Below are 24,120 nucleotides of genomic sequence, written 5' to 3'. Positions count from 1 at the left end.
ATACATTCCCATCGTTGCCTACTATATGATCGTGAGCTCTGGGTACTGACTGAAAGAATGGGACTGCAAGTACAAGCAGTCAAAGTGATATTCCTGTGCTGGGTTCTTGGGCTCTCTCTCCACAATGAGGTGAGGAGCTTAGCAATATGGGAAGACCTTGGAGAAGAACATCATTTCTCTGAATAGAAAGGAGTCCGTTTAGGTGGTCTAGGTATGTAATTTGTGTCTCATATCGGGAGGTGTATGAGGAAATGAAGACATTGCTGAGAATATGCTGTTCTGTTCAGCACAAGTCAGCCTGTTCTTACCGTGACCCACATTGGAAAGATGATGATGATGATGTTTCTTAAAGAAGGGAATTAAGCAAGTGAAGCAAGAAGTAAAATAAGTTGAGAATTAAAGTCACTAAGAAATGTAAGGAGGAAAGGCAGAGAATTAGCTGAAGGCTGTTTACTCTGTTGAAGCTGAAGAAGATAATGACGAGGGAGAGGAAGAAACCAACGATGATGAATTCTGCTAGCACTGTGGCCGGGTGCTGCTGGGTTAGGTAGTAGTTTTCTTGGCAGACAACAGGTACAGGTTCCCTACTCCTCCACTGTGGGGCGGCTCCCTCATTGCTTATCACTGTGGTGGTCCTTACTGTGGACAGTTCCATTCGTGCACAGAGTGTGGCGTGCTAGAGCCCGTAATAATGGCAGTGGAAATCCCAACAAATCTGCGGAGAACAAGCAGATTTTTTAAACTGACATCTCCACGAGTATTGGCAGTAGTCTTGTAGGCTGTTGTGGGCAGTGATCCAGACGTGCCTTCTTAGTATTTCAGAAACTAAAGCCAAATATTTAGATGTAAACGTGGCAGTCCATTAAAGCCACAGCTGATAATGTTTTCTGGGCTGTAACCAGCTCCCACGCTCCAATTAGACAATTTCATTTTTTAGTATTAAAAAAAACGTAAGTAATGTTAAGTGATATTCCAGGAAGTTTTTTTTTAGCACATTTCTTAAGTTAGATAAATGCAAATCTTCTTTATATTAAATAAATATTTAGAAGTGCCAGGTTTCCATGGTGAGTCTGCTCCACAATACATGCATTTATATGTAGCAAGTCGGTCCCTCACAAAGAGTGAAAATCCTTTCTTCGTCTTGGCAAACGATGAGGGAAAAACTTCAGCATCTTCAACACGTCCCTGCAAAGCAAAAGAGTTTTTTACATTAGCAACACAGAGAAACTTTGAAACTTTGGACATATTGTCACCACAAGGGGGTGCCACAGAACCCCAAACACCAGACATAGCTCCACCAAACACAGTTTAGGGATAAATAAAGAGTTTCTTTTTTGTTATTACCCATAAATATATTTATCTTTAACAGTCCCATGCAGTATTTGCTGCTAATAAAGACCCCTTCTCCTCTCCCATCTCCTTTCACTCCTCCACATGAGCTTTTGCCATCTACATCCTGATTCTCACCCCTGGATGAGGCAGAGCAGCTCTTTTTATGTCGGTCCTGGGTGTCATGGCATTGCATGCCAGAAGCACTCTGGGTCAAATGGAAGCTCCCCAAAATAGTGATATCCATTCTTCACAGTGCACACACCCCCTCTCCCCCACATCCATCCCCAAGCCCCACTCCCCCAGCAGCTCCCAAAGACCAGGACAGGATTGCCCTTCCAGAGTAGAATACCCAGGCAATCAAAATCATAGTAAATTCCAGCCGGGGCAGCACTGGCACCTTTTGTCATGGGGACAAAAAATCCACTTATTTGATCATCCTGTTTGTCTCCAATCTATGGATCCATCCATTATAGCCTCCTAGCCAGACAGGTAGTCATTGCCAACCCCAGTTGGGATGCTAGTCCATCCAATCTGGCATTTCCAATAACTAGGAAATGGTTAGGCCAATATGTCGGTAGAACAAATGGATTTAGCTAAGTGGCTGATAAACACAACAAAACGCATAACCAAGAGTAGATAAGGACTATTTTCTCAGAAACATTAAATGGATGGATGATCAATCAATTATAAATTGGAACAGAAAAGAGGCACAGAGGCAGGCCTTCAATCAACAGTCACCATGTTCTCCTTGTGATGGATTTGGCTTATCCCTGTAATCCAATGACATGAGGTCAAGCAGATTGGCAAAATTAAATTGGCCCAGTATGAGTGGAGCACATTTGTAGGCCACTGTAGTGTCTGAGGCCATGTTCACTTGTGGGGACCTGCCAGGATAGTTTCTTGCTCCTTGTGACCCTGTACTGGATAAAGCAAGTTAGATAATAGATGGATGTGTAAGCCTGATGTTTGATAGGTGCTGTCACTTTGACATTACCAATTAGAATAAAGATGCACTCATTCAAATCTTCAAATAGAACCTGGCTGAGCAATTTGGTCCCTAGAATGTTTTAAAGGCAATGAAGAAACCAAAGAGTGAACATGATCTTAATAATATTAAAGCAAAACAATACAAAAATCTTATTCACAATCATGCAGACCAACCATTAAACAAGCAGTCATTTAGTTCAATGTACTTCTTTTACAAGCAGTTCCATGACCTTTGTTTAAATTTCCAAGAAGTTGAGGTGAACTGGAGACGTCCATCTCATTATGGTGTATATTCAGAAGTGTTCAGTCCTGAGCAGCCCCACTTTTCCTTTTCCCATTTTGTTGTGGTATTAAACAACACGAGACGTCAAACAGGCAAGCTTCTCTTCTGTTTGTGTGGTCCAAAACATCTGTTCCTCACTCTTTGTTGCTGCGATGCATGCATTGTACTCTCAGATGAAAATTCATTGGTTGTCAGCTCTCAAGTCTGCATCCCGACTAAAGAGAACTTCAGACCTGTTTGATTTAATCAGAAAGAGATGCAGACTAGTTGGAGTGAGTCATGGGGCATGTCACATTAGTTAATGGGCTTGACGATAGCACGTCACTGACTGCCTCTGACCAACGAAGATTATGTTAATGAAGGCTATGACTAAAAATCACAGGAATAGTCACCTAATGAGACATGGTCCTTACAGACACTGAGATCAGAATGCTATCTATTACCACTCTGATTATAAGAGAAGCAAACACAGGTATCTGTAACACTCAAGTTATTAAGCATAGCCCAATTACAGTACCTGAGGGCAATGACACTAAAACAAAATGCTAAATGAAAATAATTCACCATCTAAATTTAAAATGAAAATGTACAAAGCAGGCAACAGAGACAGCAATTTAATGACTACTAGATGGATTCACTTTTGACTGGGACCTTGTGAGTTTGACAAATTGAGTACTAGCTGTTGTGATTCTCCCTGTTAAAAAAGCTCAAACATACAGGTCTCAAAGTTCAAGTGAAACCTAACCAAAACTTTGGCCTCTTCCTAGACTTAAAGAGCAGGCACTTGGCCTGCACATGCCTAACAATGAGTCTAAAGCTTTTAAAGTTCAAAAATACCAGAACTGAGAAAGTAGAACCGTGAGACCTCTGACTCAACATAACAAAATTAGTGTTACTTTATATTTATACATTTATAAAGATGTCAAAACCAAGAACCAAAAGCAGTGATGGAGAAACCAAAAGGCAAACCCACTACATGATGAAACAACTCGGAATCCCGGTTTGCAACCCCTCAGGCAGACATGCGGTCCAGTCCCACCCTCCAGAAATGCCCCTCTATCTGCTGCAGCCAGGTGTTATGTGGGCGACCACTTGACCTAGTTCAGCGATTCGGGTCCCCAGCAATGAGGATCTTACGAGCTGTATCACCCTCAGGGAATCGCGCCACATGGCCGTAGTGCCGTAACTGATGCTCCCTCATAATTCAGGTAATGTGCCTCATTCGGGACTCCATGAGCAACACAAAGTCAAACCAACGGTACCCAAGGATTCTCCGAAGAGACACAGTACCAAAGGAGTCCAGTCTTCGTCTCAGGTCACTGGATAGCATCCATGTCTCGCAACCATATAGCAAGACAGGAAGCACCAGGACTCTAAAGACTTGGACCTTCATCATTATGTATAGATATTAGGAGCGCCACACACCCCCTTCCAGCGACCTCATGACTCCCCATGCTCTCCCAATCCGTCTACTGACTTCATAGGAAGAGTCACCAGAGACATGAATGTCACTGCCAAGGTAAGTAAACCTCTCGACAAGGTCGACACTCTCTCTGCAGACAGACACACTGCTGATGGCTGTGCCCAAGAGGTGATTAAAGGCCTGGATCTTAGCTTTTAGTTTGGACCCTTGAAAGCCCAGGCACTCAGACTCCATCAATCAGTCTCTCAAGCACCCCGATCAGAGCCTCCATTGACTCCACAAAGATCACAGAATCATCAGCAAAGTTCAGATCCATGAATCTTTCTTCACCAACAGATGCCCCACAGCCACGACCTTGCCCAACACCCAGTCCATAGAAGCATTGAACAGAGTAGGAGCAGGAATACACCCCTGACAGACCCCAGAATCAACTGGGAAAAACGCAGAGGTTCTGCCTTAACTCTGCACAGCACTCACAGTACTAGTGTACTAACCAGCCATGATATCCAGCAACCTTGAGGGGATTCCCGCGAATCCTCAGGATGTCCCACAGGGCAGCTCGATCAACTGAGTTAAACGCTTTGCTAAAATCGACAAAGGCTGCAAAGAAACTCTGCCGATATTCACATTTGAACTCCATGAGAACCCTCAGTGCCAGGATGCGGTCGATGGTAGACTTCTTAGGCGTAAAACCAGACTGTTCCGGTCGCTGGTAGGTGAGCAAGTGATCATGGATCCTATTGAGGACGACCCTAGCAAGGACCTTACCCGGCACTGAGAGCAGTGTTATCGCCCTGTAGTTGCTGAAATCCAGGCAATCACACTTCCCTTTCCAGATCTGTTCAGTCAGTCAGTTGGGATGATGCCAGTCTCCCAAATGGAAGCAAAGATTGCTTGCAATGCCAGGAGGATAGCCTTACCACCAGCCTGGAGAAGTTCACCCCAGATACCACAGATCCCTGCAGCCTTTCCTCCCCTCAGCTGGTTCACCTCCTGTGCAGTCTCTGTGAGATTGGGTGGTTCACAGCTAATTGGAGGATCAGGCTGAAGGACCGTGGACCCAGAGATATCCAACGTCCTAGCTGGAGGATCAGCTTTGAACAACTGCTAAAAGTAGCCAGTCTAGCAGGTCATAACTGCAGTGTCATCCATATGGACCGTTCCATCAGCCGCCCTGACTCTCTAAGGAACAGATCTGGATGTGTGTAATGCTTTGATTCCTCTGTAAGCAGGACGTGGGTCGCTAGACCACAGATGGTGTGTCACTTGCTCACAGACTCCTCTAACAAATGCCTCTTTATCTGCCCTCAGAGCCCTTGCAGCCATCCTTCTCAGTTCCTGGTCTAGACCAGAGTTGCCATTGAGCCATGCACTGTGATTCCTCTCGATGATATCCAGGGTGCCATGCGAGATGAAACACCTCCTTCTGGGAACACCGGTAACACCAACACATTATTATTATAAAATAACAAGGCAAAAATATTAATACTGAAAACAGCCAAAAATAATTAACAAACAATAACAAGACATGTAACTTAAAAACAGTGTGAAAAACATTCAAAGATAAAAGAAAAAAAAATCTCACGTCTGTTATCCAGTTGTGTGCACAAAAAATGCAAAACACATGCTTTCTGAACTGATGGCAGGGCTTACAAATTAGGGGAAAGATCTTCAATTAGAAAATTAGAACAATCCAGACAAGAACAGGCCATTCAGCCCAACAAAGCTCGCCAGTCCTATCCAATTAATTCTTCCAAAATATCAAGTCGAGTTTTGAAAGTCTCTAAAGTCTTACTGTCTACCACACTACTTGGTCGCTTATTCCAAGTGTCTATGGTTCTCTGTGTAAAGAAAAACTTCCTAATGTTTGTGTGAAGTTTACCCTCAACAAGTTTCTAACTGTGTCCCCGTGTTCTTGCTGAACTCATTTTAAAATAACAGTCTCGATCCACTGTATTAATTCCCTTCATAATTTTAAACACTTCAGTCATGTCACCTCTAAATCTTCTTTTGCTTAAACTGTAAAGGCTCAATTCTTTTAATTTTTCTTCAAAATTCATCCCCTTTGGCCCTGAAAATCAATGTAGCTGCTCTTCTCTGGACCTTTTCTAGTGCTGCTATGTCCCTTTCATGTCCTGGAGACCACAACTGCACTCAGTACAGCAAATGAGGCCTCACCAGTGTGTTATAAAGGTTGAGCAGAACCTCCTTGGACTTGTACTCCACACATCGTGTTATATAAACTAACATTCTGTTAGCCTTCTTAATGACTTCTGAACACTATTGGGAAGCTGATAGTGTAGAGCCCACTATGACTCCTAAATCCTTCTCATAAGGTGTACTTTCGTTTTTTAGACTTCCCATTGTATATTTAAGCCTAACATTTTTATTTTCTGCATGTAATACTTTACATTTACTGACATTAAATTCCATCTGCCACAAATCTACCCAAGCCTGTGTGCTGTCCAAGTCCTTCTGTAATGATATAATGGATTCCAAATTATCTGCTAATCCACCTATCTTGGTATCATCTGCAGACTTAACCAGCTTGTTACTTATATTCCTATCTAAGTCATTTATATATATTAAAAATAGCAGCGGCCCTAGCACTGACCCCTGCTGGTTACCACTCTTAACATCGGCCAGTTCTGATGAGGTTCCTCACACCATCACCCTCTGCTTCCTGTGTCTGAGCCAATTCTGCACCCATCTAAAAACATCACCCTGAACTCCCACTTCTTTTAGTTTGATGCCCAACCTCACATGTGGCACCTTAACAAATGCTTTCTGAAAGTCAAGATAAATAATATCATATGTTCTACATTGATCATATATTTTTGATTCTTCCTCATAGAATACCAGAATGTTAGTAAAACATGACCTCCATCTTCTGACCCCATGCTAACTGTTCAGTAAAACTCCTGCTCTTGCCATGTGCTGCTCAATCTTATCCTTAATAATTCCTCCCATTAATTTTCCTGTCATCTATGTTAAGCTTATTAACTTATAGTTGCTTGGATCTGCCCACTGAGAGGTTATCCACTTCCTCACATGAAAAGCCTTCAGAAAAATGTGCATTTAGAGCATCCACTAATTCGCTGTCTGTTTTTCTTAATTTACCTTTACTATTCCTGGTGCACTTCATCTTCTCCTTGACTGTTTTTTTTACTACTAAAATACTGAGAGAATCTCTTTGGGTCGCCTTTCACCTTATCTGCATTATTCCTCTCTAACTGTATTTTAGGTTCTCTAATAACCTTCTTTATGGTTGCCCTCATGTTCTCATACGCCCTGAGATATGTCCTACAAATTCAAATATTCATTCATATGATGCCATAATCTCCTGTTAATGATGTCTGTTAATAATTAATTATTTAACAATATTTAAGCAAATGGGTTTTGCACGTTTTGAGCATACGACTGGATAATGGACATGTGGATTATGCAACACCTGCAACAAGATTCTTTTGTCTTTTTCATTGGACGATTTTCCATTGAACAGCATTGGTCACTATTGACTTCTATTACTTTTTCATTCTGCATGAAAAGATTAGATTATATTTTTCTCTCAGTGACCAGTACAAAACATAAGGTAAATAACTTGAACTTTGTCTCATCATATCTAAATCCTTTTTTTATTTTCCATGCCATGCATTTAGTAATTTAACAGACGAGAGAAAATCTTCCGGTTCATCAAGATTGCTCTCATCGCTAATAATTAAATGGTTCCACTTTCATGTTCAGTAGATTTGTAAAAGTTGTCAATGTGAACTAAATGTCTTAGTAGCTCATTCCACTTGTTATGGAAACTTTTACAAGAAAAGAGTACCACAAGAGTGAAAAAAGGAGCAGCACAACCAGGTGACAGCAGTTTTAAACAATTTAGGAGCTGGAAAAGAAGTTCTGAGAGGACAGACAAAGGCTGGAACATTGAGAGGCAAAAGTAGTTATTCAAAAAAAAATGGAGCAGGAAGTTCAAAACCAAAAGGAAACTCTTTGACAAGAAAGCTGGCAAGTTTCCGTTTGTTTTCAGAGAATCATCCTTCCAGTACTGACGACTTAAGAGACTCCCGCAGACCTGCACTATTGCTAGTATCCAAGATTCTGGCTAAAATTAATGAAGTTTTTGCAGTTTTTATTAGTTCATGAACAGATATGTAGACATGAGGGAACCTTCTGCAATACTCTTTTCAACTTTGAGTCTTGTTTTTTTTTTGCATCCTGTGCTTTGCTGTTTGCCCTACTAGTTTTCATCTCAGCCCATTTTTCCAGCTTTCTACCTGCTTCCCCTAGACCCCAGTGCTTCATTTCCTGGTGATTTTTCTTCTTCTTGATTCCATTGAGAAGAGCATATCCCATGATCAAAAAATAATCTAGGACCATGTAAAACAGATACTGGCGATGGAGCATTTAATTAACAGAATTGATTTAATTCAGGGTCAGATGGAGAAACAACAAGAAATAATTCATAGGCTCAACTAAAATGTTTTCATATATCTGATGAGATGTTATCACTGGCATTAGAAATAAAGAAATTAGGTGCAAATGATACTTCACGACATTTTAAAGCCCCAGTAAAAGGGAAATGAAGTCCTGTGGAACAAGGTGAAGATTTCACTTCCTTAGTGTTATGTTTAACACTGAACATTTAATAGCAAGAAAAAAATGTCATGTACAACAGAAACATGTAAATACTAAAACGTCAGCATAGATACCACAGGAATGGTATGTCGGGTGTTCACTGTTGTACTGATGCAGATTTAGTGCACATCTTTCATGTGATATTTTGAAACAGGTGTCATCACACAGCCCAATGCTGTAATAAGAACAGTAGAAGCATGTTTCTTTCCATACTGTTCATACATTTTTTCTGTTGTTTACACATGAGACGGTAGAATGTGAATGAGCGATCCACACAATCGAAGCACCCCTTGTGTTATTGTAGGCTACCACAGTACCAGACTTAGTGAGTTCCACGTTTCACCTGAAACGAACATTGACAGTTGCTGAATTATGAACAGTGCTTAGGAAGTTAACGTCTTTCTTGTACTTCTGATTGAAGTCATTTGCCTTTTTTTTGCCATGAAGCTACTTGAACCACTGTAAACCTTCACTGGACCAGATTCACCCTGGATATCATGGCAGTTTGGTCATACAGCACCATATGCATCAGTTTCAATATCTGTATCAACGTCTGGTTTACCAATTCAAAATGTCATCACTATCGCTTGATTCAACTGGCAATTCAGTTTCAGTTTGTTCTACAACTGGCTTTACAGTTCTTCACTTATATGCCATTGTGTTTTTTTTGGGGGAAGGCTCTGTCCCACTCGTGAATATTGATGAGTTACCATAGAGAGGCATAACACATATTCAAATTAATGATTTTTATGAAGTATGATATTATTTTATCTACAAGATAGTATCAGAATACTTTCCTGAGTGTTGTTCAGGCTTAATGCTCCATATCTCATCAAAATTGATTAACCCGAGCACTACTCGAAATTAACAATAATTACAGTATATAGAATTCCAAGCCTGAGAGATGCTTGGTGTTAACAGCCAGGAGGTTTTTATTAATTCCAAGCCTGAGATGTTTTCATTAATTCCAAGCCTGAGAGATGCTCGGTGTTAACAGCAAGGCTTATGTTTTTATTATGGTGATTTGAGACATCTGTGTGCAGATTGCTGTAAATTACAGACAAATATGGCCAGTTGTTATGAACCCATCACTCTAATGCATTCTGCCTCCCTGTTTAAGTTAGATTATTTGAAATCTTGGGGCTTGACTCTGGTACTACAGAACATTTTATGTCAGGATTTTAAAAATAAAGCCATTTCATAATAAAAATAAAATAAGATTTCATTCCACAGATGGCAGTCCTATAGGTAGTGGACTCATAGAATTCATTTCGCCATCACTTTTGTTTTTTAGCGTTTTTTTAATTCTTTATTCACCACATACAATTTCTTGTGTTAGGAGTTTAGCATTTTTTGCATTCCCCATCTTACTCTCCAGAAAATGTTGAGGGTCAGAACACAGTTTCAGCTATTTGTAGAGCACCCCGGAGCAATTGCAGGTTAAAGGTTTTGCTGAAGGGCCTAGTGGAGTAGCATTCCTTATGTCACTACCAAGATTTAAACTGGTAATCTTTGAGTTATCAACCCAGATTCTTTAGCCACAGAGCCACCACTCCACCCTGCCAGAGAGCCACCATTCAGACCTTAGAGTTACATATTAAGAGCTTGCATGTACAAAATAAATATTTTTTTTAAATTTTATAGTCCAGTCTGAAAAATTATTCTCAGCTATCCTAGGTTTACAAAACACAAAACCAAAGAGGACTGGAAAAATAAGAAACAGGCTCTTAGAATAATAATTGTTTCAACAGTTGTTTAGGAATTGTAATAGAAATTTCTCTTAAGTTATTTTAACATAAACACACTTCAAGATCACTACAAAGATTTGGAGGATGTTTTCATTGATAAAAAAGGATAAATCTTCATGCCAATGTATTGAATTCTGGGAACTGAATAAAATAACAATTAAGAATAATTATCTTCTCCCATTAAGCTCATCTTTATTAAACCAAAACCACTGATTCAAATGTACTTACAAAATTAGGCCATAGGAGTGCATACAACCCAATTAAAATTAGGGAACAGGATGAATGGAAAACAGCATTTTATACCACCTTACAGCATTAGGAATATCTTGTAATGTACTATGGGCATGCAAACGACTCAGCTGTTTCTAAAATATTTGTTAGTAATATTTTCAGAGATATTATGCACTGAGTGTATACCGATGATATTTGATCTTTTCTAAAGATATGGCTTGTCACATTCTATACGTGAAGAAGGTCATTACTAGGCTGAGGGAAATCATTTATATGTGATATTAGACACATTTCAGTTTGTGATATTAGAAACATTTCAGTTTCAAAGGTCTGTTGTGTTATTTTTAGGGTACCAAATTTTATACAAAGGTCTTAGTGTGGACTCTTCCAAATTCACAGTCGGAGAAGCCCAAATTCTTTGAATTATTTCATTAAAAATTTCATTTCAATTGTAGTGTCATTTATACATTTAGTTAATAAGCTAATCACAGATTTTAAAGGACATAGAAATCACTACAGTTTTTTGCCATCTTAAACAATTATTTACCACAACACCAATTCTCCTCATCCTGACATTTCACTCCCTTTTGAACTGGTGGTTGATGCTTCAGATGTAGGAGTTAGGGCAAGTTTACTCCAGTGTTTCACCCCTGTGCGTTTTATTCTAGAAACTGTTTCTAGCAGAGCAGAATTATGATGTGGGAAACAGAGAACCCTCTACCTATAAAACTAACCTTACAGGAATGGCTGCAATGGCATGAAGGAGTTATTCATTCCTTTGTGATAATTACAATACAAAACCACCAAAAACTAAGTATGTCCAAGATTCACAAAAACGATACAGCATAAAATACACATGACTTCACCCAGATACATGACATATTGTTTGATGGCAAACAGAAATATGAAGTACAGAAAATGTTGGATTGCACATGATGTGGCTTTACTGTGTTTTATTTGGTCCAATTATTTGGACCCTGATGGTTGCTCATGGATTTAGTTAATGAAATTCACCCCCCTTGTCTTCTGAGACAATTTTAATTCCACCTTAGGAGGGCAGCTGTGCTCAGAATTTTATTTTCTGGACTGAAGAACAAATTTGTGTGCATTTGTTAACCAGTTTCTAATATTACTGTTATCTTTTGTTTTTTTTGTTGACATCACTGTTTGTTTTGTTGTTGTCAATGACATTGTTGAGGGTCTTGTGGTTTATGCCAGTACTGACAAGATGTTATCAACCCTGTGACTGTTTAAGGGAGTCCCACGATATCACTAGAATTCAAGATTCTTTTTTTAGCATTTTAGAATAAGGCTATTTAGATAATAAGGAATCTTTGGCAATGTTTTTACGACTGCAAGTTTTGTTTTGCATTTTGTGCTTTAGTGATTCTCTGTTCTTTTGGTTTTGATCTCAGCATGTTTTTCCTGCTCTCTATATAATCCATTTCCCAGTTCTTTTCCTCTTTATCAAGTTCTTCAGGACAAACACCTTCTATGCTCACAACACAAACAACATGACCAAAACAAAATGGCTACAAAGTTCCCCAGCAAGAAATTACCCAGATAATGATGGTGTTAAAATAACAAATAAATCAAAATTATAAATAATAACAAGTTGTATTAGACAACATGGGTTGGTTGGCATCCTGGCCAGGACGGATGGTTTCCTACCTGGCTGGGAGGCCTTTTTAATAGAAGGATGTGGGTGGACAAGCATCCTGACTGGGTTGGTGGTTAGGTGTAACTTTCCTGGTTCGGAGGCCATTATAATGGATGGATACGGGGAGTACAGTACATTGGGTGGCAACATCCCTCTGACGTACATCCTGTATGGACACCCGCAATACAGGGGGCATCACCTGCCTAATGCCTACCAGGTTCTCCCATTTCAGCAGTGGACTTCTGAAGCTCTGTTAGAGTGACCGCTGGGTTCTTGCTCACCTTCCTGACCAAGGTCCTTCTCGCCCAGTTACTCAGTTTTGCATCAAACTCTACAAAGAGTCCTGGTGGTTCCAAACTTCTTCCAAGTCACAATTAGTGAGGTCACTGTGCTCCTGAGAACACTCAAAGCTTTAGAAATCATTTTATAGCCTTGTCCTTATCTGTGCCCCACCACAATTTGATCACGGAGGTCTACAGTGAGTTCCTTGGCTTGGTTTTTGTCCTGACGTGCAGTGTGAATGGTGGGACCTCATAAATGCAGCTGTGTGCCTTTCTAAACGATGTACACTCAATAGAGTTTACCACAGGTGGCTCTGGACATATCTCAAGGAGAATTAAAACAAACAGGATGAGCCTGACCACATTTTGGATTGCCACAGCAAAGGGTCATACTTAACATGAATGAGAGATTTAAAGTTTTGACTTTTAATAAATGTACAATTTTCTCTGAAAACATGTTTGCACTTTGTCATTATCGGTTATTGAGTACAATACAATACAATACAGTTTACTTTTGTATAGCCCAAAATCACACAGTGAGTGAAGATTGAATGACAAAAATGGCAAATCTATCTATTTAAAATGAAATCTGTTACAAAATAAAGTGTGCAAAAGAATCCTCTGAATCCTCTGTACACACCTGTGGGTCTACCAAAATAAAAGAGCAATGTTACATGACACATGTACATTTAGCAATAAATGCTAATGAATGCTGTTTGACAGGAAGTGCCATCTGTTGACACACCCTTGAGTTACTAATGATGCCAATCATGTGACCACACAGACGTTAGACAAAATGACCAACCGTTCTGCATCATTCCATCATCAAACTCTGACTGAATGTTTTGTTAAAGAGTAAATTTCCTGCGGCTGACATTCACTATAGATGGTAAGCAGAGATGTGTGAATGGCTGCTTGTACTGTGAGAACTTGGGTGAAACATTTCAAAGATGGTTACACTGACATGTAGCTGCTCAACAACAAGGAAAGAGTTAACGTGCTCATTCGAGATAACAGGTGTGACACTGACAGAAATAGTGGCAGAGCTAAGGATGAGACACAATGCAATTAAGGAGATATTTGAAAGCTTAGAAAATCAGAACATATGTGCCTTCTGTGTCCAATGTTTATTGACTGAAGACAACAAACATCAACGCAAAAATATCTCATCAGAACTTGGAAGAAACTAAGAAATTAAATTAAAGTCCTGAACTGGCACCCTCCAATCACTAACTTTTTCTGGAGGGCCAGATGCTAGGATAACGCTGCGAGAGCACCGGTGACAATCCAGCACGCTGTACCTCAGGGTCTCCAGGTGCATGGAATGGAGTTCTAACCTAAGGGTATGCACAGACTACCAGGATTCTCGGAAAAATGCATCCAAAGAAATTGAGATTTTGTTGAAAAATAAATTGAGATTTTGTTGAAAAATAAATGAAGATGCGTACATTAAGATGTCACACTTGTTTTTTCAAATATCGAAACTCCTAATTAAAACAAAAAAATGGTTACCGTATATACTCACATATAAGTCAGGTCTTGAAACCCAAAGAATCGATCATAAAACAAGACCCCAACTTATTAATTTTTTTTTTTTTACATCTTCTTGCCTCCTCCAATCTCTCATCGGTTTCTCAGACACATCAAATTTTGTTGCAGTGCAGTTACCAATTTCTTTCGCTACTTCAACGATGTTTAATTTAAAACCAGCTTCATATTTTCTTCTGATCGAACGCTCCTTCATAGATAAGGGATGTTCTTATGATAAAGGTGCATGAGGGTGTGAGATACTGCGGTGGGTTGGCACCCTGCCCGGGATTGGTTCCTGCCTTGTGCCCTGTGTTGGCTGGGATTGGCTCCAGCAGACCCCCGTGACCCTGTGTTCGGATTCAGCGGGTTGGAAAATGGATGGATGGATGGGTGTGAGATACAAAAAACACAAAACAGTGCAAACGTTGCTTCTGAATAGTTCAGGTATTACCGTGTGGTCACGTAGGCACAATACATAGAAAAAAAAGGCCATGTGCTCCGTGGCTACTCTCTCAGGTGGGCGTTAGCATATCATAATCTCTTGGACCAATAGGGTGAGTTTTCAGCATTCAACTTATATGACTGACGTTATAAAATACCAGAAATTATACAGTAAAATCAAGTCCCAACTTATCCGTGGCAGAACTTATCTGCGAGTATATATGGTAGTCATTAATTTCGGAGCGACCCTTGTTTCACAATATTTGTATTGTGGTGATTGATTGCTTAGCAGCTTTCCAACCTGTAGATGCAATCCGTCTGTCCCTGAATCTATTTGCAGTGAGTGCCAATGACCCTGTACCATCTGCAGGGAAAGGAGGAGTGAGAAAAGCCATTGGGGTGAATTGCTGTGGTCTGTAATAAAATTGTCCACCGATCTACGGCAGCGTGTGTTATGTCCTGAACAGAAGGCAAATGGGTGCCAGTAATGTTCTGTGCCACCTTCACAGGTGCTTTTTTACTTTCTCGTATATGAAGTATAGGGAAAGTATTGTAATCGTCCAAAAATTCGATGTTGAGATTTTGAAGAATCTTGACATTTTAGACCTCCCTGACTTTCTCATATATGAAGTACAGGGAAAGTTTTGGAATCCTCCAATAATTCCATTTTCAAGATTTTGATGATGTTTTAGACCTCCCGAGTCATTTTTGGAATTATGTCTGTGAGTCTGACTGTGTCTGTCTGTGTGTGTGTATGTAAGCACGATAACTTGAGTACGCTTTCACTTAGGTCAACCAAATTTTGCATACAAGTATTAGGTACAAAATGTAGATTTCTGTCAACTTTGGGGCTATTTCTGCTAACTGGAAGTAGTACTTTACCTTTTATTTATGCAACTGCAGAGTCCGATTTATTCAACTTTACTTTTATAATGATTGTTCAAAATATTATTAATTTTTAATAATAATAATCAATTATTATTTGATCTGATTTGTTGTTGATGGTTCTTTAATGTACATAATACGAAAATATAATCATTGTCTTGCGGTTTACTCCTCAAATATCCATCCCCATATCTGAGTATATGAGAAGGTCTATGGGTCACCCCTACCGATTTTTAAGTTATTATTAAAATCATATTGTGATGTTAAACTCAACAATTATACAATTTATATTAGCCTTTAAAAGGACTAATGAATGCAAATAAAAATTTCATTTCATGTTGTTTTGCAGGCCTATATACTTTGGGTAGCCCTTCCATTAGATTCTATCAATCTGTTTTTCCAATACAAGGTGGGAATCCAGAGTTAAGCAAAATATGAGACCCTGGATGGGACATGGCACACCTACTAGGGTCATGGGGAATGTTGTCTATCATAATAACACTGAGGGAAAGGCAGACACCAATCTGAAACTGGGTGTCAGTCCATCACCTAGCATTCTCACTCACATTGAGCTAATTTCTGTGCTGGCATTTCACATAAACGATATGTCTATGAAATGTGGCGAGAAAGCAGTGTACATAGAGAAAAGCCCACACAAGCATAGCGAGAACTTGAAAACCCAAAACAGATACTGAACTGACTAGGAACCAAACCCAGTCACCTGTGGATGTGTGGAAACAACAGGAAAAACGGGCCCAGTGTGCCACCCATAGTCAATTCAGAGTGACCAGGTAACCAAAACTGTAAGATGTGAGTGAAAAAGTGGAATACCCAGAGAAAAACACGTACAGACATGGCAAGAACATGAAAACTGAACCAATCTGAGACTGAGTTGGAGAAAATCTTTTAATATTCCTTCAGCACCTTGGACTCTTAGGCTTATAAAGTTTAAAAAATAAATGTTAAATAAGCAAGTGATGTTCTATGAGACGTTAACTGGTAGAAAGACGCTTTATACTGAACTGTGCAGACACTTCCCTAGGAAGATGCCCCTGAGCTTCATTCTCAGCACCATGAATGTATTCCATTTTTCATGATCAGATCATCCTTCATTACCTTTCTAAGCAAATGTATTTGCCTATAATTTACATGTTTCAGCTATATGCTAAAGATGCTCATGCATATTCCCATCTATAAAAGCTTTTGTCTAAACAAAGAATTTTAACATATCTGCAATCACAGTGCAAGACCATTATCTTGTTTGGTATACTCTTGAGACATTTTTGTTAAATAAATGCCTTATATACTTGTTGGAGGTCTCAGAGCCTTTGTATACAACTTTGTATGGTGGGGTTCAAACGTCTCTTTTCTGTCTATTGTGTTCATTCTTCATGCTAACATTGTTGATTGCGTAGTTTCTTTATGTCTAAGCGTCTTATACTATGTGCCATGTGTTTTGTGGGAGTTTCCCAAGAGGCCGTACCTTCAGCCCAATTAACAATGGTGGATTTATAAGCTAAATAAAGGTTAGAGGTTAACAAATTACACTAAAAGTGTTTAACATGATCAAAGACCATATTTGCCCCCTGTATGTAAGCATCAAAATCGACGAACTTCCCCATTGGAGTGTTGAACATGATTGAATATTGCTTTTGTCCCCCTTGGAGTAATCACAGTCGAAGATTGGGAGTGTTTGTAAAGTTCGACGTCATTGCAAAGTTGGGGAATTGGTTACCTACTCCTGAGTCTGGTGTACATCTCTCTCTTTCATGTCCCCATCTTTTCCACTTAATGTGACAGACTGAGCAGATGGGGATGTCCCCTGGTGGCTACATATGTATTAGTATTATCATAACATTGCTCAACCAGATAAATACTATTAATACAGACAAATAAATAATACACCCAAATACAAAACAATGTAGTTGCATTTGCTCTTTTGAAAATTAAAAAAAAAAATATATATATATATATATACAGTAGATATATATATATATATATATATATATATATATATATATATATATATATATATATATATATATATATATAGGGCAGCACGGTGGCGCAGTGGTAGTGCTGCTGCCTCGCAGTATGGAGACCCAGGTTCACTTCCCGGGTTCTACTTGTGTGGAGTTTGCATGTTCTCCCCGTGTCTGAATGGGTTTCGTCCAGGCGCTCCGCTTTCCTCCCACAGTCCAAACACATGTAGGTCAGGTGGATTGGCGATTCTAAATTGGCCCTAGTGTGTGCTTGGGGTGTGTGTGTGGGCCCTGCGGTGGGTTGGTGCCCTGCCCGGGATTGGTTCCTGCCTTGCGCCCTGTGTTGGCTGGGATTGGCTCTAGCAGACCCCTGTGACCCTGTGTTTGGATTCAGCGGGTTGGAAAATGGATAGTTGGAGATATATATATATATATATATATATATATATATATATATATATATACTCTCTCTCTCTCTCTCTCTATATATATATATATATATATATATATATATATATACTCTCTATATATAAAATCCTAAGCCTAAAAGTGCAACGATTTTATGTGACGTTTTATGTCACGCTTTAAATCGGGCTTATTTTAAAACCTGTATATATATATTTGGCATCATTCTTTTCAGAATTTATCTAACTTTAATGTGACGTTGTTAGATTTTCAGATTCTTATTACGTTTTTAAACTATAAACTAAAATATCAAGAAAGTTATGGTTTTTAATATCAAGAAAGTTGTGGTTTTTATTTTTGATCGAGTAAACATTCTTTCCACAGGATCAATGTTTGTATTTAGGTGATTTAGTTAGCTGAAGGTTGAGTTATGATGACCCACTGCATACCACTTTAGTTTTCACGTGATTGTTCCTGTTATTTAAATGAGTAATTTTTTACAAAAAGTTTTTTTATCAATAAGAATGTTAGTTAAAACGAATGGATCATTTATTTAGTCTCTTATAAATACTCATCTAGCATAGTGGACCTCAGTTTAACGGGACTCATTTCATGATTTTTACTCCATTATATAATAATTATATTTTTCTTTTATGCATTTATAGAATTTCGTGATTTTGACTCTAATAAATAATCATTTTTCTTTTGTACATTTACAGATTTTACAAATATTCTGGCCACAACTGGGGGTTGGCCGCCGAAAGTGCCAGGGGGGCTTGCCCCCCAGTATATATATATTTTGTGAAAGAAGATGCCAAGCAACAATTTTTGCACTTTATATTTTACTAATATTCAACTTTTATTCTCTAATATATACAGTGACATAAATATAAATAAATGTATTTTATAATGTAACACTCTATCCAAGGTGCATTTTGTGTTCATATTTAGTTATACATTGGTCATGGCATTCTGGCACAGCCAAAGAAGCAGTGTTCTTGTACAAATGTTCTACATTTCATCTTTTGTATTTTTTGTTGGTTTGTATTGTTTTTACATAAAACTAGTTTTGGTATAACCAGACCTGTTTTTCTTATTAATAACTTTGAACATGAACTATAAAATGATATTGGAATAAGTATAATTGACAACCTAAAAAGATTATAGCTAAGTAACTCGATGAGGTGCATTTTTAAAAATAAATTATAAAACAATTATATTATGCTTTATTGATATGTTAATTTAACATAACATACTTAATTTAACAGAGAATGAAAAAGTTTCATTAATTTTATATAAAAATATCATGTTTCTGGATATATGTGAATTTCCCATTGGGATTAATAAAGTATCTATCTATCTATCTATCTATCTATCTATCTATCTATCTATCTATCTATCTATCTATCTATCTATCTATCTATCTATCTATCTATCTATCTATCTATCTATTCATTTAGTGCATTAAGCATAATTAAACTATTTTTGATCAAAACAATTTTATTATTTGCAACCGATGTACATATTTTTTTTATTTTAATCTGACATGCGATTTTTTTTTTCAGTGTACAACTTAACCCTAAATTGTTCACAGTCCAGACTATCATTGGGAAGCATCTGTCCTGCCATTGACAAACACGCCACCCGGCGCTGACTCCTGACTTACTCACTTTCCCTGAGAAAAGGTGGATGGATGGAGATCTGCTGGAAAGAAAGAGTGGAAATCAGCTGACTTTACTCTGAAGACTACAATACCACGCCAACTGAATTGATGTTCATCGTGATGAGGAGAAGTGCTATTTACAGCCACTGACTTCATTGAAAAGGCAGGAGTTTAAACCCGCCATATGGCATAACACAAGAGTAACAGTACAAGTCGGCTCAGACAGTGCCTGCGAGAAGCACTCACCCCTTGGAGCTTTTCACATTGTATTGTTATACAACATTGGATCACAGTGGGTTTAATTTGGCTTTCCTGGCACTACTATTTAATGACAAAGTGGAAAAAGATCACTGCAAAGTGGTCTAAATTAATTACAAAATGAAAACCCCAAAAAATTAATTATACAAACATTCACCTTTTTCAGGTCAGTACTTAGTAGATGGCAGCCTTGAGTCTGTGTGTGGCACATTTGGACACTTTGGTCATTTTTCTCCATTGTTCTTTGCAAAACTTCTCAAGCTCTGTCAGGTGTCATGGAGATCGTGAGTGAAATGCCTTTGTCAAGTCAGTCATTTTCTAACCTGCTTTGTCCTGAACAGGGTTGTGTGGGGTGCTGGTGCCAATCTCAGCCAGCATAGGGCACAGGACAGGAACAAACCCTGGGCAGGGCGCCAATCCATCACAGGGTGATCAGACACATACACATGCACACCAATTCAGGATCGCCAATCCACCTAATCTGCATGTCTTTGGACTGTAGGAGGAAACCCACACAGACACAAGGAGAACATGCAAACTCCAAGCAGGGGGGACCCGGGACGTGAACACTTCTTTCCTTACTGTGAGGCAGCAGCGCCACCACTGCACCACCGTGCCATCCCCCCTTGTCAAACGCAGCCACAGATTCTCAGTTGGACTGAGATCTGGACTCTGACTTGGTTCCTCCACAACATTAACATTGTTCTCATCACGTTTTTCCTCTGTAGCTTTGGCTTTATGATTGGAGTTGTTGACAAATATTCTCCCAAGGTGCAGGTTAAATGCAGACTGCAACAGGTTTTCCTCCAGGATGTCCCCATATTTTATTCTATTCATTATACCGTCTATACCAGGGGTGGCCAACTCCGAACCTGGGGCCTCATGTATAAACGGTGCGTACGCACAGAAATGTTGCGTAAGATCGTTTCCACATTCAAATCGCGATGTATAAAACCTACACTTGGCGTAAAGCCACGCACTTTTCCACAGTACCTCATACCCTGTTGTATGCAAGTTCTCCGCTCGGTTTTGCAGACTGGCGGCACCCAGCGTCAAAGCAGTGCTACTGTTCCTGTGTGGTTACCCTTTCTTAGATCCACATCCACGACGGCGGCTTTATCAAATACACTGAAATTAACCGCATATCGTTCATAAATTTAATGCATCTGATTGTAATTAACCTGTAACAATATAATGGTCCACAGAATGGTCAAACTATTCTAAATACCATAACTGCTTTAGCGTTGTTACTCTCACTGCACTTTTTTCTTCTTCTGTCAGCTGCTTCCGTTAGGGGTTGCCACAGCGGATCATCTTGTTCCATATTACTCTCACTGCACCACTCGGAGTATTTATATCACTGTATCTGAGTGTAAATCACAGATCTACAGCGATCGGAAAGAGAATTATTGGTATACAGCACTTGCTGCCTCAGCCATTCGCTATTTGAACTGCTCTCATCCGACCAACGCTCCACAGCCTTTCCTGTTCGGACCTCGCAGTTCACAAACAGTTTCATCCCAAGAACTCTAAACGCACTCAATCAGTCCATTAAGTGCTCCTTGTAGAACTGTTTGTACTTGCAAGTTACTGTGAGGTAATTGTACTTATGATACAGTTATAATATTGCACAACCTGAGCCACTTTATAAAGCGCGTATTTACATATAATGACAATATCATTTTTAAGATGAAATGCAGCAAAATATGTTGATTATATTATACAGATAAAACTTTAACTACACGGTGCCGCAGCGCTAGCGAGCTTGAGCTTCGTTCACGGTTTGTTCCTCCTCGCGCTGTATTCATGCTGTGGCTGGCGTGACACTGGAAGGATAGATGGATAGAATAATTAAACATTACGAAGATATTTCGATGTTTCTTAAAAGTTTTGAAGAATCGGCGTTCTAAGCTTACAGATGGCTTAACGTCTATTACAGAGCTGATTGTGTGGCGATTGGGTATTTGGAGAAAGAAAAGTAAGGACAGGAATTGGGGGTTAGTACGTTTGAAAAAGACAGTACTGCTACAATAAAGTATTTCATTGAAAGTCGCGCATGGCTCAGCAAGCATCTTGCTGTAAGACATGAACAATCACTGCGCCACCGTGTTCCCATGTTTAATAACATGCTTTAACTCACATCATCATGAAAATGATATCACGTATACATCTCTGTATTTTAATTACTCAGAGAGCTGTAATATTACAGACGTAATGGATTCTGTGTCCTGTCGGAGGAAGAGCACGTAGTGATTCAGGCAGATAGAGCACATAGAAGATCAAATACACAACAAAGCATTTAACGTGCTAGTTTAGTTACGATGGGATTTGAGAAACTAGTAAATTAAATGATTTTAAGATGACGTTTATGATATTCCACTTTAATGACAAAATAAGCTACGTGATGAAAGTGGAAAGTTCGAGATTAAAGTTGACATTTTGTGCTTTTTTCACATTGTGTGCCTTTTTTTTCTCTGTACCCTAATAAGCTTTCATATGACACTCAGACGGTGGGCTATGAGTCGCCTTTTCACTCCGACTTTGATATGTGACAACTTCTTTTGTATTTCGGGCACTGTGCGACTTTGTGAACTTGAGCTTTCGAGTTTCTCCGACATGCTATGTCACTCTATCAACTTCCTTTTGTTGCTTATATAACAGTTTAAACCAACAAATAGTACGTTTTCTTTGCCTCCATTTGGTATTCGCTGAAATTCTTCTATTTTTCCTCGTATTTTTGCCATTGCCTTTTCACAGAATGCTGGGCTTAAGGGCTATTTATATTGATTTGCATATTCAAAGAGGCGTAATTCTGGGAGAAGTTGGGGCGGGACAGCAGGCGCGTGCACGTGCGTTTATTTCCACGCTGAGTGGGATTTATGTAGCGGAAGAACACGGAAGTTGGCAAACGCACAGATTCCTGCATCTGGATTTTTCTGTGCGTAAGCACATTTCGGCTTTTGTGCTTACGTCATGTTATAGTGCAAATTCTACACACGGCGTTATGCATGAGGCCCCTGGAGAGCCGTAGTGGCTACAGGTTTTTGTTCCAACCCAGTTGCTTAATAAAAAGCCAATCCTCACCAATAATTTAATTTCATGGCTTGTTAGTGTTTTAACTCTACCATGTCAGTTCATTCTTAAATCATAGATTGTTTTTCCTTTCTAATGATACAGGTATCATACAAGTGATGTGAATCCTAAAATGGATGAGTAATTTTCAGTTCTTCACTTTCTCTTCAATTTCCTTCTGAGTACTCAATTAAACCAAATAGAGAATGATAAATACACACGGTGGAAATGGAGACAAGCTAAATGGAGAACTGCTGGTTTCTTTTGTCATTTGCATCTTATTGCTAATAACGAGAGTTAAAACAACGAATACAGCTGTTTAAGGCTAAAATAAGCAATTAAGGGTTCAAAATCTTAACAAGCAAGACAAATAAAACGAAGAAGAAAATGTCACTTGAGCAGTAAGTGCTTCATCAGCAATGAATGATCTCTCATGAAGCAATTGAGCTGGGACAAAAACCTGAAGCCACTGCAGCCGTCCAGGACCGACGTTGCTCGGCTGTGATTAAATAGCAAATAGTCTTAAATAGCAAATAGGCTAAATGAAGTTAATTAGAAGCAAAAACGAGTCACTAATTAAGAAAACGGCTGTTCTGTACTCACAAGCTTTCCAGGGTTGGCTACAGAGACGCATCATCATGGCCTGAGATGACTACCATCACACTCCAGGGTGTTGGGGATGGTATGCTTTTGATACTGTGCAGAGTTCAAACATGGTGTTTAATCTGATAGCCAAAAAGCTCAATGTTGGTCTACGACTATAAAAAAAAAGTGTCCCATTGTGCTTTTGGCTGAGACGTCCTGTGTGTTTTACCTATTTGCTCCTCGTCCATAAAGCTGCGACTGGCATGAGAGAATAATTCAGAGATAATAGTTGTTAAGTATTTCGGTTTGCAGTGCACAGTGAAACATATAAGAATTTGTTTTAGAAACATCATGAAGATGTTCAAGTAAACAAGCAGAATGTTCCATTGGGATGGTTTAAGAGACTGGCTGATGTAATGTTCTTTTATGCGACTAGTAAGACTTGCTAGTTGGCACGTAGTACTAAGGTGTTGTACCGTGTTAGCCATTATGGATGTAGTGAGAAGTTAAGCAGAATGACACCTAGAAAGATTACAATATGCAAACTTTCGAGGCAACTCAGGCCCCTTCTTCAGGCGAGATGTAAGACGAATACAGTTTTCATTACAAAATAAGAGCTGAATTAAAGAGATATTGAAGAAGAAGGATATCATGGAGAAAGACTTATTTTAGGCTAGTTGTGCTCTCTGCTAAAATACCTCATGTCTTTTAAC

At 39.1% G+C, this 24,120-nt stretch overlaps 1 protein-coding gene across 1 annotated transcript in view; it reads right to left on the bottom strand.

Moving 5' to 3' along the window:
• Positions 1–24,120, bottom strand: part of LOC114645771 (adenylate cyclase type 2-like) — a 161,033-nt gene that overhangs the window by 114,542 nt on the left and 22,371 nt on the right. Inside the window, exon 2 of the mRNA XM_028793603.2 lies at positions 455–1,185. Within this exon, the coding sequence (XP_028649436.1) occupies positions 455–655 (201 nt within the window). The 5' untranslated portion in view covers positions 656–1,185. The remainder of the gene's footprint in view (positions 1–454; positions 1,186–24,120) is intronic.

This window comes from Erpetoichthys calabaricus, chromosome 2 (genome assembly GCF_900747795.2).
Source record: "Erpetoichthys calabaricus chromosome 2, fErpCal1.3, whole genome shotgun sequence".
Taxonomy (NCBI): Eukaryota; Metazoa; Chordata; class Cladistia; order Polypteriformes; family Polypteridae; genus Erpetoichthys; species Erpetoichthys calabaricus.
This window is presented reverse-complemented; position numbering and strand designations above follow the sequence as displayed.